At 35.1% G+C, this 16,988-nt stretch overlaps 1 protein-coding gene across 2 annotated transcripts; it reads left to right on the forward strand.

Moving 5' to 3' along the window:
- Nucleotides 1–12,602, forward strand: LOC108683122 (receptor expression-enhancing protein 5). Of its 2 annotated transcripts, none has more exons than XM_018172409.2 (6): nt 1–220; nt 6,938–7,038; nt 7,780–7,911; nt 8,248–8,370; nt 8,926–9,017; nt 11,126–12,602. In XM_018172409.2, exons 1-5 carry the CDS (start codon nt 94–96, stop codon nt 8,995–8,997), a joined length of 555 nt encoding a protein of 184 aa, XP_018027898.1. In that variant the 5' UTR covers nt 1–93; the 3' UTR covers nt 8,998–9,017; nt 11,126–12,602. The 2 variants fall into 2 exon arrangements, with proteins under 2 accessions (XP_018027898.1, XP_018027899.1); XM_018172410.2 differs by lacking the exon at nt 11,126–12,602 and adding an exon at nt 11,016–11,036.
- The last annotated feature ends 4,386 nt before the right edge of the window (nt 12,603–16,988 follow it).

Here is a 16,988-nt window from a genome sequence, read left to right on the forward strand (position 1 = left end):
GAAATCCGTTCCATGGGTCATTTTAGAACTAGTTAGCGCCTGAGTCCTAAGGATTTAACAGATTAACGTCAAATTTCAAGTATTATCTACACAATGGCTGGTCAATTCAACCACTATAAAGACCAAGCTGTCAAATTGCTGTACGAAAAGAACAAAATTACCGATTTCTTAGCTAAGGTTGAAAGTAAAACTCAAGTTAAGCGAGAGTATTTGGCCGGAGGTAAGGAAGGATTTAGGCCTAACTACTCTAAAGCTTGAAGCCCCAATTCTTTTGTAAGCCTAATAGTGTACTGTGTAGTACTGTACATAGTCTGTACTCTGTAGTTGTTATCTTCCGGTTCGTTCACTGCAACTTATCGGGTAAACGACTACCTACGTAGCGGCGTAGCCTACTTTAGCCTTTTAGGTACACCATACATGTGCATGCAATATGCATAGCTTGCCTTTGTAAATGTGTCCAATATGCTTGTTCATTATTGAGCTTTTAGACGTGTTGTTGAATGTTGGTGGGCATGGTGGCCTGTATTAGCCTAGTAAAAAAGTTTTGTTACATTATTTCAGTCTAATTTTGAGATTTGATTTTTTGCACTTTGTCTATGAATGTGACTTTGACTCCTTTTTTCAAATCATTCTGTAGGCTAATCAAATTGATAATTTTGAAGATAATGGTTGTACTACAAGGTAAGAGTAGTTAGAGTACTTAGTCAGTAACTAGTCACTGTCACTGAGCAGGATAGAATCGGGGCTGGAAAAGTCCTATTTTTGTCTGAAATAATGCAGCTCTAATATCACATAATTTCAGTAGGTATGAAATCTCGCGGCTCAAATGTCATAAATTATTGTTTGATGGAAAAATTGCAGTTTGCACTTTGCAAAGATGTCATTTCATAAAATTTTAAACTTGCGCAATCCACATTGTTTTACCGTTCCTGCCAAAATATCCTGCAGAAAAAACATAAACATCATAATGTAAACAAATCAACTAAACGTCTTGTTGAAGATCGTGCATAGTTGCGGTCATGTCAAAGTGGTCAGAACTTAGACTGCATTAACACATGCTCAATTTACAGTTAAGACAATTTTTATTGTTGCCATTTGACTGTTTTAGGGTAAAATTAGATATTTGAGGTAACATGTGCTGACCATGGTCAGGAAGATGTGCCAGGTGCGCGGGAATTCATTTTGTCATTTTAACAACCTGCGCGGTGCGCCGTACTATGCCGGTAAAAAAATGTGCCATGCGCCGTACTTTTAGAAAGCTAAAATAGTTTGAATATGGACGCGCGGCAACGCAAATTACGCAATCACACTGACCGTACACTGTACACACAAACGCATAGTGGCAAACCACAGCTTTTTTAGAATCAGTTCATTTTTAATTTCCTAATTTACCCAAGATTTAANGTCTTCCGGATCTCTTCTTTTCCGTCTCCGACGCACTGATGTCAGTGTTTGAGACGTCACCCATGATCATTTTTCTTTCACATCGTGAGAAGTCGTCTACGAATAAACACCAATCAATGCACCTGTCTCTTATACACATCTAGATGTGTATAAGAGACAGGCCGTAAATTTGTCCAAGACATGTTCTGGTTGACATGACATCCGTTTGCTTGTTTGACGCTAATTTTGTATAGGTTGCTTCAGATAAATTAATCATTGCTATTCCCATGTTTCACCCTCAATTTAATGTAGCTAACGATATTGAATGGCATTATTCATACAAATCTGTATCTATTAAACTTTTACATTTTAAGATCTGATGGGAGCAGCGAGCATCCCTAACAATACAAGGATGTACCTATATAAAAACATTAATGATCTAGAAGCGGGCTTCAAAAAAAATATTTATATTTCAACATGGCTTTAATTAAATAATAAAGATTATTACTTGTATTATAATAAACATGAAGTCTCCCTATTAAAAAGTTATATTTCGTTGGTCATCAAAGATCAAAGTTTATATCAACTACGCGAGTCGAACTAACAATAATAAAATGTAAGACATGTCCGGGTTACTTCTGACTCTTCCGCTTGTCGGATACAGAACGTATGGTAATCGTAAACTGCGGCTATTATACATAAGAAATGTAAACAGACGGTATTTAGTGTTGCCATATGACTTTGGAGGAAATTTTTTCTAAAATAAAGTTCTAGATTTCTCATTCACCAAATTTTTGTATCAAGAAAAATCATATATTATTGAAAGATAATTAAAGGCATGCTGTACTGAGTATTACGTCTGTTCCTCCACAAACTGCTCTTGCGCGAAGAGAAACAATTTTGATTACATTGCGCCAACTGTGCGCAGCAATGGCTTAAAAAAAGTCAAAGTGCGCGGGAAAATTCCCCAAAAACATACATCATCCTGAGTGTGGCATGTACATGGACTTTGTAAATAAGTTTGTGCCTCATAAATGGCTTTTCATGACCAAGATATGGAATTCACGGCTCACAAATCCATAAAACCACGGCTCGAAAAATTCAGTTGCAGCTTGCCAAGTGGATATATTCCATGCCTGGGATAGACTAATTCATTTTTGTTGATGGCAAAAACTTGAAAATTGGGCGAGAGTCACTAGTCACTAGTAGTCACTAGTCAGAGACACCACTCACAGCAGTGAATGAAAAATTACCCTTCTTCATAGAGGATTTATTCCTCTGGCTACTGCCCAATAGGCTCTGATTTATGTCAAAAAATTTAGATACTTAGGTATATATAATATGGCACATGCAGCATGTGGTTTTGATTGTCCACAAGGCACATATGCAGCATTGAAAAGGAAATATTTCTTAAAATGGATTAAATATAGACATTTTATTGTCATAGGAAAAGACCAGAATATTTATTGATATTGCTTAAACATAGCATTATGCATTCCTGATGATTACTATGTGAATAATAGTTTAGATTCCAAAGTAACATGGCAAAATTCTGTGGGGTAAACACGGTATATTCCGACACATTAAGGACGCATCGAGAAATGAAAAACTATACAAAAATAATGGTATGCGTTACTCGAGTTCTGTTTGCTTTACGTGACTCTCAAAACACCGTACTACGCGCCAGCAACAATGAAACGTCACAAAATGTTGCCATATTTATTTAAAAGCCTTTAGAATGCAAACCTACCAAATCCCTATATTCCGACACTGTGTGACTATATTTGGCACGTGGTGAGACGTATTCTGACCGCGCTTTGAATTGTACTAATACGTAATTCTGACATCCATGTGTTCGAATTCTGATTGCTGTGTGAGCTGTATTGGAATACGACACAGCTTTGAAAAAGAACACTATTGAATATTGAGCACTACTTAATTAGGCTTTTGATTAACAGTTATTAAGCTTTTATTTAGGAAAATTTTAATTTTTGCACACAGCTTGGAACGAGCTGTGTGTGTCCAATTCAAGTTGTGTCGGAATTAGTTTTTATGTGTCTAAATGCGTTTCTCAACTTAATCATCTATTAATTTATTTACCACTTGAAATCAGCAAATACAAGTATACTTAAAGGATTCCTAATATATTCACAGACGTATTTAAAAGTCTTGAACCATAATATTAATTCTACACAAACAGTTAATCACTATTTGGTAGAGCAAAGTCAACTGTCAACTTTGACACATTTTTCGATGATCTCATTGGGTGGCATGCACCGTCTCTCTTTGGATCTCAACATTTTCCCACTAGATGTCCCAGACCTAGTGTTTTGGCAGTAGTTTCACGCGCAAATGTATGACGTCACTATTTCAACCATCAACGAACGCATGGAACTAAAACAAAGCTTAATATAAAGGAAAAACTAGAAAGGTGTTGGAATTACCCACGATGTTGGAATATACCACGTTTACCCTATGCAAACTAATTTTTTCCCTCTCTCTTAACTGCTTTTGGGTAATGTTTTATTTGAAGGAAAAGGTTTTCTGTTGGAATCCTGGCAGACCTGTCTCATTTGGATTTTGGACAGGTGAAACAGTGAAATGCAGTAAAAGGAGTTTTGTTTTGCTTGTCCTACTCATTTTATTGAGCATGAAATATAATTAAAAATCTATTCTAAAATATACCTGGCAACTTATGTGCATAAGATTTTAGGAGAAATGGCAATGTTTGTATTGGATATTTGCTATAAGGGGAGCATCTGGGTCCCAGAAAAACTTTTTTTTTATTTACAAACAGAGCACCTTGAAACTTGGTACACATGTGTGAAACAGAAATCAAAGATATTTTTGTTTGTGTAAATTTAAAAAAAAGGAAAGATAACATGTAATTATTAGAAAATGGCCAAAAAAGGGGCACCATAGATATTTATCTCCTCATAGGATTTTCAAGCTTCAACATCAAGATGCATATCATTCAATGCGTAAACTATAAAGACCATATCTATTGATTGCTTGTAGCTTTTTTTGAAATTCTAAATTTTGTAGGTGGGGGGAGGCATTTTTTGTGAATTTTTTCATTGGTTGCCCCCACATTTTTCAAAATGTTTTCAAAACTATAACAAAATTGAAAAAACCTACAAGCATCCTCTAGATCTTTTCTTTACAAATCTAGTGGTATATCTCTCAATTCTGTAGCTTCAAAACTGTAGGAGGAGATGGTTTCCCAGTGACAATAAGTGTGAAGTACAGGAAAGCCGACAAATGGCCAGCTGATCAAATCGCGCTAAATATAGGCATTTCTTAACTTCTAAATATAGGCATTTTGATAGCAAAGTTAAGTGTTCTTTCACTTAGAAGCAAGTCTGTGATGTAGAGAACAACTTCATGAACACCTTCCCGCATGACAGTTTGGGGGGTAACTAAGCTCGAGGCCGTCAGGTGACACTTATATGTGGAAGCAGAGCGAATTTTCTCAGTTGAGATTTGTGAAGGACTAGATGAAAGTTAACTCTTTCGGGATCTGTCATGAATGCGTATATCAACATACAGAGATGATTTTGGTACCATTGGATAGGTCAAAATGTCAGCTTTAAGATGAGCATAAAAACAGGAAAAGCCCAAAAATTTTATTTTGGACCCAGATGCTCCCCTTAAGAGCAAGAATTTGGTGACAAATTTTTGCTCCTAATTTGTACTTACAATGCAATAATTGTGTCTGAGTTAGGCCAGGAAGTGTGTAAGAAGCATTCATCATTCATGTTCAATCTCACATAATTAGCAATTAGACTATTTAAATGTTCTAAAACAACTTTGAAAGTTGTGCACAATCATGGGTCATAATTGCCATTCTATAGTAAATATAAAAATATAACTCAGTACTCACTGCAGTGAGTGACAGAGCACATTTTCTCATTGACGAAAACTTGAGGTTACGGACAGACAGACAGACGGTTGGACGGACATGGCAAGCACAATAGCGCATTTTTTCCATAAATGAGAAAATGCGCTAAAAAGTATGGGCTTTTGGGAAATTGGAGTGCTCTGTCATAATCTACCGTACCACATGTATGTCACTACACCTTCCTCCACTAATTCCCGTAAATCACTGTGGTGATTTGCTGGAATTTGATTTAGGCCACAAATTTCCATGAATCACTATGGTGATTTACTGGAATTTATTTTTTCAACAGCATTTTATGGAATACGACTAGGGAATATATTTGTCTGAATAAAGATTTCTCCAGTTTGCATGGAAGATTTTGCATTTTGTCAATCCAGGATGTTAAATCCAAGCGGGACATTGTTTCTGGATGATTAATCATTCTCCCACTTTTCTGAAGAAAAAGTCCATATGCCACCAGCATATGACCTTTTTTTAGTTTTAATCCAAGGCAAGTTGATATTTGAGTTGAATTAGACCTATATAATTTTGAGTTGATCTTCAACTAGAGAATCATTCAAAACATTAATGTGCTAATTCTCCTAGCAAGGTGCTTTGGATCATACATAACATCCGATGCATGACTGTTGATCATTATTTGTTGCAGCTTCTATCATTTTTCTGGGTGCTCTGTTGATGCTCTGACATTATTTTGGTTGTCAGCTTCTCCTTGCAATAGGAAATTGTTCATTAATCATTAACTTTGTAAATTGACAACCAATTATAGGAGTTGAAATTAATTCCTACTTATATTCAAGTGGTATATAGAAAAGATAAGCAATTCCATAATTTTATATCCAAGTGACAAGTATTCTTACCACATATAGATGTCCTAATATTACATATAGGTATATGTTCCAATATATTGGTATTACGATATTAGAATCACAAAAGAGCATACATATATCATTAGAACATTCATCTAAGAACACTATTCAGCATAGTAGTAAATTATGGCTTTAAGCAAGAAGTGATAACCTATGTTTTAGTAAGTTGAAATTTGGCATGCATGTTTATGCTGCCTAGCAATTCAAGATTTGATCATCAGAAATAATAATAAAAAAAGAACACAATTTTTAAAAAGTAAAAAAACACTGAAAATTCATAATTTGGAATTGAGTTTTTTCTCGAAGATCCAGACTTGCCAACCCTGGAAATTGATTTGAATTGCTAACTAAAAAGTAGAAAATAAATAAATATAAAAATATTTTCAAGTACCACGTTTTTTTGGTTTTTTCAAAACTAAAAATAGTGAAATAAAACAAACAAAAAAGAAAAATATTTACTCTTACATAACATTTTACATAACTTAAATGTTTTGTAAGAGTAAATGTTTTTCTTTTTTGTCCGTTAAGAAAACGTGGTTTTTAAAAGTTTTTTTATTTGTTTTATTTGAATTGTATATAATTTTAGCTAAGCACCATTAATAAAATTTCTGCCAAAGTTGTGATGATGAAAGGACCCATGGTGTAATTGACTTGGAATTACCCAGGTTTGAAATGATTTATGAATTTATTTCTGTTTCCTTTAAATTATTTTTTTCAATTAATTCATTCTACTTAGTTTGAATATCTGAGTCAAATCAGTTGTTTACTTATGATTCATTTATTTCAGGTTTTCTTGGTCTGCTTGCTCTGTACCTCATCTTTGGCTATGGAGCTGAGCTCATCTGCAACCTCATTGCCTTTGTGTATCCTGCATACCGGAGCATCAAGGTGAGTTCACTGCCTTAAATTCGTTCATTCTTTGCTTCAGGAATATTTTTTCTCGAGTCATGCTAGGGCAGTGTTGGTTCTTAAATTTAATAGGTTTCAATATGAGAATTTATATTCAAGTACAGGGTAAAAATAATATACGTTTAAAAATTACTTTTTAAAGACAACACTTCTAAAGAATCCAGTATCTACAATGTTTAAGATGTACAATGAATTTCTCATTTTATTTTTGAATATTAAAAAAATTAATTTTTCAAAATTTTTTAATAAAGAAATTTTTTTCAAAATTATTTATTCTGTTAATTGATTCATGCATTGCCTCTGACTTCACACAAGTGTGCAAATTTTCAGATCAATTGGACAGGTAAAAGTGTGTTAAATATCAGTTATAAGATTTGTAGCTGACAAAATTTTTTCAATTTTTTTAATATTGAATTTTTTTTTAATTTTTAAAATAATTTATTTTGTCTTTTGATTCATGCATTGTCTCCAACTTTACACAAGTGTGCAAAATTTCAGATCGATAGGATAAGTAGAAGTGTGTTAAATTTTGATTATAAGATTTGTAGCAGACCGACAGACAAACAAACAAGAAGTGAAGTTAAAGAGAAGTGTTGTAATTAATGAAATTTTGAATTATGAGAGATAATTGAGAAGTTTTTCAGTTATAATATTGTAGACTTTTCAAATATTAAATAAATTTGTCATATAATTATTTTTCTTTAATTTGTAATTTTTCAGGCACTGGAGACCAATGTGAAGGAAGATGACACCCGCTGGTTGACCTACTGGGTCGTCTTTGCAGTTTTCTCCATTGTTGAGTTCTTCTCAGACATCCTTCTGTCCTGGATGCCTTTCTACTGGCTGGCAAAGGTATTTCTGTGAAATAATTTTGATGTGTTGAGTATATCTTTTTTGTTTAGTGACTTGAAATTGTTCGTCTGTTACATAATCTGATATGAAATTATTAATATCAGCAATTTTCATTTGCTATTGGGTTACAAAATCAGTGAAAGTTGTGTTAATATAGAAGTGTGGACATAACCAACAGGTGCACAAATTCCTGGCACTCCCTCTAATGCTAAGCAAACAAATGCTTGTTTCTACAAGGTTATATTACAGGGGCAATGATTGTCAGGAGGTTCTATCACTCAGTTCAAGTTAGTTTGTGTGATAACAATAACGTGCAAGACCATGTCTTCTGGGCAGTGTCTCTTCCTAGTGTGGTGCTACGTGCCGACCTCCTATAATGGGTCGGACATGATCTACCAGCGCATCATCAGACCTGTATTCCTCAAACATCAAACCACAATTGATGCCACTGTGGACAAGGTGATGAATACCTCGTGTACTTTACCTTTTATCTCATAAAGTTCTAAAATGCTTGAACTTGAAGTGTTGTTGCTCCATTGTGTTATGGAGCATTTATATCTATCGTCAACGCAGTAATCATTAATACTATAATCAACGATTTTTTTTTCAAGAATCTCTTGCGCTATAACTGCAATTAATTACCAGCACAAGATTTGTTAGGTATAATTTCATTGCTCATTGTAGCTTGCGCAATTTATCATTGCAGTGGGCTTCTTTGTAACGTGTTGCACATGTTATCATTGTTTTCTGCATATAAAAAAATACTATAATGTGAGCCAAATGATTACCTGTAGACAGGACTTAACTTACTGATATAGCGATAATATTTATTAATTTTTTTGGGCCTTTAAAATTATACTTCGCTGTTCAAATCTGTTTGTAAGTGCGTAAAGATTAATAATTGAAAGAAGAGTTTTCAATCACCACTTCTGTCTTCCTTTAATGATGCTCATTACTTAACTCTGATGTGTTATTGAAATTTTATTAATTATATAACTTCTGATGTTGGAGCAGTTTGGGGACAAGATCAGCAAGCTGGCAGAAGATGCCACAAAGGCGGCCTCTGATGCCATCAAGAAGGATTAAATGGCACCCTCTACAGCCTGGTTAGTGAGCATCCTGCCCATTAGTTACTAATTATTTTAAACTATTATTTTTAACACACTTCTCTTTAACTCCACTTTTTACAACACTTCTCTTTTCTGTCTGTCTGCTACAAATCTTATAATAGATATTTAACACACTTCTACCTCTCCAATCGATCTGAAGTTTTGCACACTTGCGTAAAGTTGGAGACAATGCATGAATCAATTGACAGAATAAATAATTTTAAAAATTAAAAAAAATTTCAATATTGAAAAAATAATTTTGTCTGCAACAAATCTTATAATCGATATTTAATACACTTCTAGCTGTCCAATCTATCTGAAATTTTGCAGACCTGCGTAAAGTCGGAGATAATGCATGAATCAATTGACGGAATAAATAATTTTGAAATTTTAATTTATTTTATGAATTAAAATAATTAAAAAATTCAATTTTGTAATATTCGAAATTAAAATTAGAACTTAATTGTACATGTTTCACATTGGAGACATTGGATTTTTTAGTAGCGTTGTCTTCAAAAAGTAATTTTTAAACGTATATTATACAATACTTCTCTTTAACTTCACGTCTTATTGTTTGTCTGTCTGTCTGTTACAAATCTTATAATAAAATTTAACACATTTCTAGTTATCCTATCATGTGAAATTTTGCACACTTGCGTAAAGTTGGAGACAATGCATGAATAAAATGACAAAATAAATAATTTTAAAGAAATTTTTTTAATATCAAAAATGGAAAAATAATTTTATCAGCTACAAATCTTACAATTGATATTAGACACACTTTTACCTGTCCAATTGATCTGAAATTTTGCACAATTGTGTGAAGTTGGAGGCAATGCATGAATCAATTGACAGAATAAATAATTTTGAAAAATAAAAGAAGAAATTCATTGTACATCTGTAACATTGGAAATACTGGATTCCTTAGAAGTGTTGTCTTCAAAAAGTAATTTTTAAACATATATTATTGTTTGTTTGTTTGTCTGCTACAAATCTTATAATCAATATTTAACACACTTCTACCTGTCCACTTGATATAAAATTTTGCACACTTGCGCAAAATCATAGACAATGCATGAATCAATTGACGCGATAAATAATTTTGAAAATTTAATTTTTTTTATATAGTAATATTTAAAAAATTTAAAAATGATTTTTCAATATATGAAAATAAAATTAGAAATTCACTGTAGATGTGTAACATTGGAGACACTGTATTCTTTAGAAGTGTTGTTTTTAAAAATTAATTTTTAAACGCATATTATTATAATGCATTAGGTTTGACTGCTTGCCCTGCACCTCAATTTTGACTATGAAGCTGAGCTCATTTGCATAGTCACTGCCTTTGGGTATCCTGCATACCAAAGCATCGACACAGTTCATCCGACATAATTTAACCGTTTTTGTTGAATTTTTTATTGATTCTATAAAATCCAAACTCCATGAGTTGGATATATTTTATTGGCAAGCAGTGATGGTAGCTTGCTATGGGTTAAATGTTTCATGCATCATTTGCAATAATATCTTCAGAAAATGGGGAAACCTATTCTGAAACCGAGAGTCTTGATGGGGAAAGACTTTCTTATTATACACTATTATTATTATACTACACTATTGTTTTTATATTATTATTCATTAGGTTGGACTGCTTGCTCTGTACTTCAATTTTGACTGTGAAGCTAAGCTCAAAGGCGAAGAAAGTCTTTCCCCATCCAGATTTCCAGTTTCAGAATGGGTTTCCCCATTTTTCTGAAGATTCGATATATTATTATATATAATATATTTATATATTATATATAGTAGATTTTTTATATAATATTATATAAAATATAAAAAGAAATTTCACAAATCAATGGTTGCTAATATGTGGAGCTGGTGAAATGGCAAGTGCATATCTGTGAAATCGTGTATGCTAAATAAACGACGACTAAGCATTTTTTGGACTTTGGATTTGTTTTTTGTTTGAAAACTAAACTTGAGCTTTAATTTGTGCAGCTTGTCAAGAGACATCAATCGTGTATGCTAAATAAACGACGACTATGCATTTTTTGGACTTTGGATTTGTTTTTTGTTTGAAAACTAAACTTGAGCTTTAATTTGTGCAGCTTGTCAAGAGACATCACATGGACTTCAGGCTCACTACACAGCACGACAACAGCGGCGTCAGCAAGATTTTTTGAATTTTTAAACATTTCTATTTAACTGCAGCCGGTTCGACCAAGACACTAGTTGAGTCTTCAATAAAATCTTCATTCTTCGATATATAATTAAGTAGACACTTAAGAACTTAGAAGCTAGTAAAAAATTTTCTTACAAGCTTCTTGAGAAAAGCTTTCTTTTGGCACCTTGTATAGCTCAGCAAGCTGTTGTTTGGAGCCTTCGGTTGCTGCGACACTGGTAATGATGAGGAACTCGGCGAGTTGTTATATTTGTAGTTATCTCCTAATGTGCAGTTTATGGCATCGTCATTGTTGCATCTGGTCTCAAGTGAGCTATCAAAGGCATTGTTTTTTATTCCCAAGTTCCAAGTCACGTTGGGCATTCGAATGTGATGTCACATCAAGTAGATGTTCAAAGGCTGGTATATTTTGTGCTACCTCTCTCAGTTACAGCCTCTTTCCCTTTTCTCTTTGTTGGCATACAATTCCCTCGTATTTCATGAAACGGACTTCAAGTCGATTGCGATTACCGATGCGTGAACCCGTGTTGCTTTAGTGTGTCGATCTCAAACTTTTCATACAAGATATCCAATGTATGCTCAAAATGATGGAATATATGTTCTCCTCCTACTAAAATCGTGGCTCGATGCCTCGTTACCTGATATTCAACTCCAAGTGATGCAGTGAGGTTTGAAGAATGTATGGTAAAGAAGCACGCTAATGGAGCTACATTAGTTAGGACTTGCTTGATGAGGCCTTGGAAGAAATCTTTGTATATTTTGCTAGCATTGAACTGAATTTGTTAGCTTACTTTCATCGGTTATAAGTTACTGTAAGTAGGTATTTCAGGCTCTACACAAGTAAAATATGACCATACATTTCTATTCATTAAGGTCAACCCAGATTTATAACCTCGAGTTGTGATCGCTAGAATCTCTGAGTACACAATCCTCGATAGGTGTAGAACACCTACTAGCCATAATACATGTAGTACCTGTTTTCCTTTTTGTGTGACAAGCGAGTTGTTTTGTTTCTCCAAGTTTTTTCCGGACTAATTTCTTAGAGTGGTTTAATAAAGGACGCTTTCTCTGTAACTCGGTTGTCACCTGTGCCATTGGCTTTCTGCGTTTTCTTTGAAAGGGCGATGGTAGATGGTTCCGTTTTTATGCATGAAAAAGACATAATCCAGCAAATTATCATCAAGTAGCATTGGGACTAGAGTTGGGATGTAGAGGTGCAAAAATTGCTGATATATCCATTGTCTACTAGCATTTTGAGTAGAAACCGATCTGTAGTGTGAGCTGGGTTCAATGTGTGCGTTTTTAGGATGAAGCATTAGTTTCCTTTTAGGTGGTAATTCCTTTTATATCCTTTTACACGTTTGCATTGCACCTGTCGCTTCAAATATATACCTTACTCTTCAGTTTGTCTTTTCAGTCCACGATTCTGTTGGTGAACGGCATGACTACATATTGTACTCGCAAAAATTGAAATTATTTCTTCATCTTAAATGTATGGAACCTTTGCTTTCTCTAGAAAGTTCCTTGTGACGATTTTATTTCGAAATGTGATTTTTTTTCATTGAATTTAGTACACCAGGTAGGGTGCCGCACACAGTCTCCGCGTTCCCTGGGATCCCACAGCCGGCGCTTGAGCATCACTCAGACGAAACTTAAGCACAAAAATTGGCTCGGATACTAATTGCTAGTAATTGAGAAACCGGTTTTTGCACTCGTGTAGTTGTACTTATGGCTGAGCTTGAAAATCTTTGTGACCAGCATAAACTAGAAACTGATAAATGCTATTTGGGTGAACGGGGAAATCCTGTCCTCTGTGTTTTCATACCTAATTTGTTGATTGTAAATTGTAAGAAATTTAGAAAACGATTTTTTTACTCGCCAATTTTTTCATAATAACGATTGACTAATTTTATCTTTGTGTCCAGCATAAACCTACAAATTTGATCGTTAGCAATTCTGACGTTTGAGTGCTAATAATGATGGTCGTGGCGACTATCGTATCATGATGACATTGCGTCGCGTTATGCTTCTTCGTGTAGCGCTCGTCGCTGGTGGTGACCGGAGTAGAAGAAACCCAAGCAGACTAGTTAACACTTGTCAGCTAGAGAGGGATACATTCATCGAAAAACTTATTGCACGAGCTTAAACCCCGGGTTGGGAATTAAAGTGTTTACTTTTTTATAACAGTATATATTTGTATTATAGACTGGCAGGCCAGGTCGATGTTGCCCGGAATTGATAATCCCTGCAAATATAGAATCTAAAGAGGCTTAAAATCACCGTATGGTAATTGAAGAAAGATTTATTGAAAAATAAATGCCATAGAACATTGAACTGAAATTTGAAGCCCTTTCGAAATGCGAAACGCTTACTCAGATAAATTAAATCATTCGAAAATCAAAATGTATTTTTTCCCTCCAAATTTTTTTTTATGCGAAGAAACGCTGTATTCCAAATAATATATTTTCATAACCTGGCTCTCCTGCTTTTCTAAAAAAAAACTTATTTTTACCATGGACCCTTGCATGGACCCGCCAACAACAATAAAAAAAGGTTATCATGCTTCATGGTTGAACCATGATCTTGCTTTGCTTGTCGCTTGACGCGGATGCAGAGCCAGTCAGCTGCTGAACGGTCGATGTGTTGTACCGTGTACGTACGATTTTTCAGTCTAATACAGTAATAGTGAATGATGGACTTTTTGTCATTATTTTTAGATTCTTGAAAACTTAAGGGTATCAGTGTTTATTAATATTCACTGTAAACGTGTATGAGTTATATAATGCAGCTAAGTGACCTTTTCAGCGCATATTTCTACGCAGTACGCCTGACTGAGTACTACGGCGAGTACTCTCACGGTAGACGGTTACACGCAACGTAGGTAGTTTTGTAGTTGTACTTTGTAGTAGGTACGAGTACGTTGAAATTTGAAGTGTCGAACCTGACAGAATTTTTAGAGCTTACTTTGCTCAGAAATTGTCTAAATCTTATCTAATCTGATTCCATGGTATTTGGTAACGTGGTTCAGTCTTTCAGAACTTCAATGGGAAGGAAAAAATTGGGCAGAAGCCACAAGTCTTACAAGAAATCATCTGCAAATTCTAACCAAAACATTTAGAACTTTGGAAGCATATTGACAGTCTGACATACCACAGATTTGTCTAGAATTGGATCATTTTTAATTTCCTTATCAGACTCATCTAAGTAGGTACTCAAGATTTTAAATAATTCCCTATCATCCTATGTGTGATCACATCATCACAGAACACAGATCACTGTGGTGTGATGTGGCAATGAATTCATAGTGGCAAACCTGAGATTTTTTAGAATCAGTTCATTTTTGATTTCCTAATTAACTCAAGATTTAAACCAATATCTTGTGTAGGCCTATATCTAGATAATGCTAGTATTATAGTATAAAGTATAGTATACATGCATAGTGGCAAAGCAGTGAGTTTTTCTAGACTATTCCTTAAGTTCAATTCTGGGTCCTATAACAGCGGCCAGCAAAGTATCATGGATACCAGAAATCCAGAATTATTATGCATTATTACATAAGATATAGGTTTAAATCTTGAGTAAATGAGGAAATTAAAAATGAACCAATTCTAAAATATATCTGGTTTGCCACTATGTTTAAGTATACATGATACATTGATACTTGGCTGCTCTACTTCTGGACTCAATATTGAACTTGAGGGGAGTCTAAATAAGTCTCTTCTTTGCTGCTATGCCACAGTCCCATCTTTCCACTTTTCTGCAGCCAATGATATATTTATTAGGCTAGAGGTCTGTTGCCAATTCTTAACATCACAGAAGCTTGTTGCATGCTTGAACTCACAACTCACTGCTTCAATTTTGCTTTGCTTAACCGCCAGCCGCCTGTCCTCCTAGCCGATTCTGACCAGAAACTGGCGCACAGAGCTGGGATCAAACCCGCCCCTCTCTGCTCCAATGATAATCTTGGTACCGGGTACGTACTCTGAACTTTAACCACTGGGCTACCGGGGCGGGTACCCCTGTGCCGGTGGTTAAATTGTAACTTCATAAATTCTGTAGTGGTTTTGGAAACAGATACCTTAATATCTTCTACAATCTACACTAGAACTAGATAGCAATTGGTAACAGGTTTACGTTTAGAAAAAACCAATTTGCCATTGGAGAAATGAAATTAGAAATTTGTAATATTATGCAAAATTTTTTAGAAATTGATACCTACCAACTTTTGTATCACTGGTGATTTTCAAAAATCACAAGCAAAAATGTAATGGTTTTTCTTATTTTTCTGAAAGAAATTAGAGGAGGGCCAATAATATGGGTAAAATTTACTGCAAGTATAGGCGTTTATCTCCCATTCATGTGTGACTAACACTAACTTGTTAAGTGACCTCTGCCCATTTTTTCCAAAATAGATAATTCATAGAACCAGAATATCTTAAATTCTTCTGATGCATCTGTGAATGCAGAATGCTGACTTGTATATGGTACTTGACTACTCATTNGTTGAAATTCTGACAACTCTGGCCACACTGGTCCACACTATAAAACATTGATTTCATTGAGTCCCAAGTGACAAGTCCTTCAATTTTAAATTAATGAATAATATTTTGACCAGAGAATTCATGTTCCAAGCCCCAAATTCATTTCTCCAATGGCAAATTGGTTTTTACTAAACTTGAACATGTTACCAATTGCTATCTAGTGTAGCAATTTCTATCTAGTGTAGCGATTGCTATCTAGTGTGCCAATTTCTATCTAGTGTAGCAATTGCTATCTAGTGTAGCAGGCAGAGTGGTGGAGACGCAGGTAAGCGCACCAATAAGGGAAGAGTCTGGCATTCTGCTGGCCAACATTGATGGGGCTCTTCCCACGGAGAGCAGGTCACAAGATTGGCATGCTGCGTGAGATGGTTGACAAGGGTGGGATCTTTATGATTGCACTAACGGAGTTGCACCTAAGAAAAGATATATTCAATGCAGAAATTACAATGGAAGGATTCCAACACTACCACGCAGACCGGAAAGAAGGGGGGAGGAAGTGTCTAACTTAGGAACTCCCTCGCAAGAAGCACTGTAGAATTGAGATCAAAATCTGGAAACTCTGATGGCTTTGTTGAACACGTGCTACTTCACTTAAAAAAAATTTGACTTGTGCGTGGCCATAGTCTGTAGACCACCTGCTTGACCGCTGGAAAATTTCAACGAAACCCTTAAGGAAATAGAGACCAGGGTGGCTGAACTGGGTGACCTAGCCCCTAGCCTGATAATTGGTGGGGACTTCAACCTCCCATGAATCCGTTGGACAAGCCCTGGCGGCTTAGAGTTTGATGAACGCGACACAAGTCAAGAAGCCCAACTTGTGAAGTTTGCTGCGAAATACTTGCTTAGTCAGCAGGTACCACGGTTGCCAACAAGAGAACACAATATTCTTGATCTCTTCTTTACTAATAATGAAAGAATGGTGGTTGACGTCCAGGTTGAAGATACCTCACTGTCAGGCCATCGCTTAGTGATGGTGGAAATGACAATTAGAATTGAAACCCTGCCCAGGTCTATACCCCAAGAGGGACTGGCAGGACTTAACTTTTACAATCAAAGAACCGATTGAGGGGCAATTTGGAATGAAATTGACAAAATCGATTGGAGAGCGGAGTTTCACGAGATGAATGCCTGTCTCTTATACACATCTAGATGTGTATAAGAGACAGCTGTACGTACAATAGTTATGAGTAGAACTCCATGGTGCGGCCTGTACGTACAATAGTTATGAGTAGAACTCNTAATAGCGGA

The sequence above is a fragment of the Hyalella azteca genome, unplaced genomic scaffold, assembly GCF_000764305.2.
Source record: "Hyalella azteca isolate HAZT.00-mixed unplaced genomic scaffold, Hazt_2.0.2 contig17323, whole genome shotgun sequence".
Lineage (NCBI taxonomy): Eukaryota > Metazoa > Arthropoda > Malacostraca > Amphipoda > Hyalellidae > Hyalella > Hyalella azteca.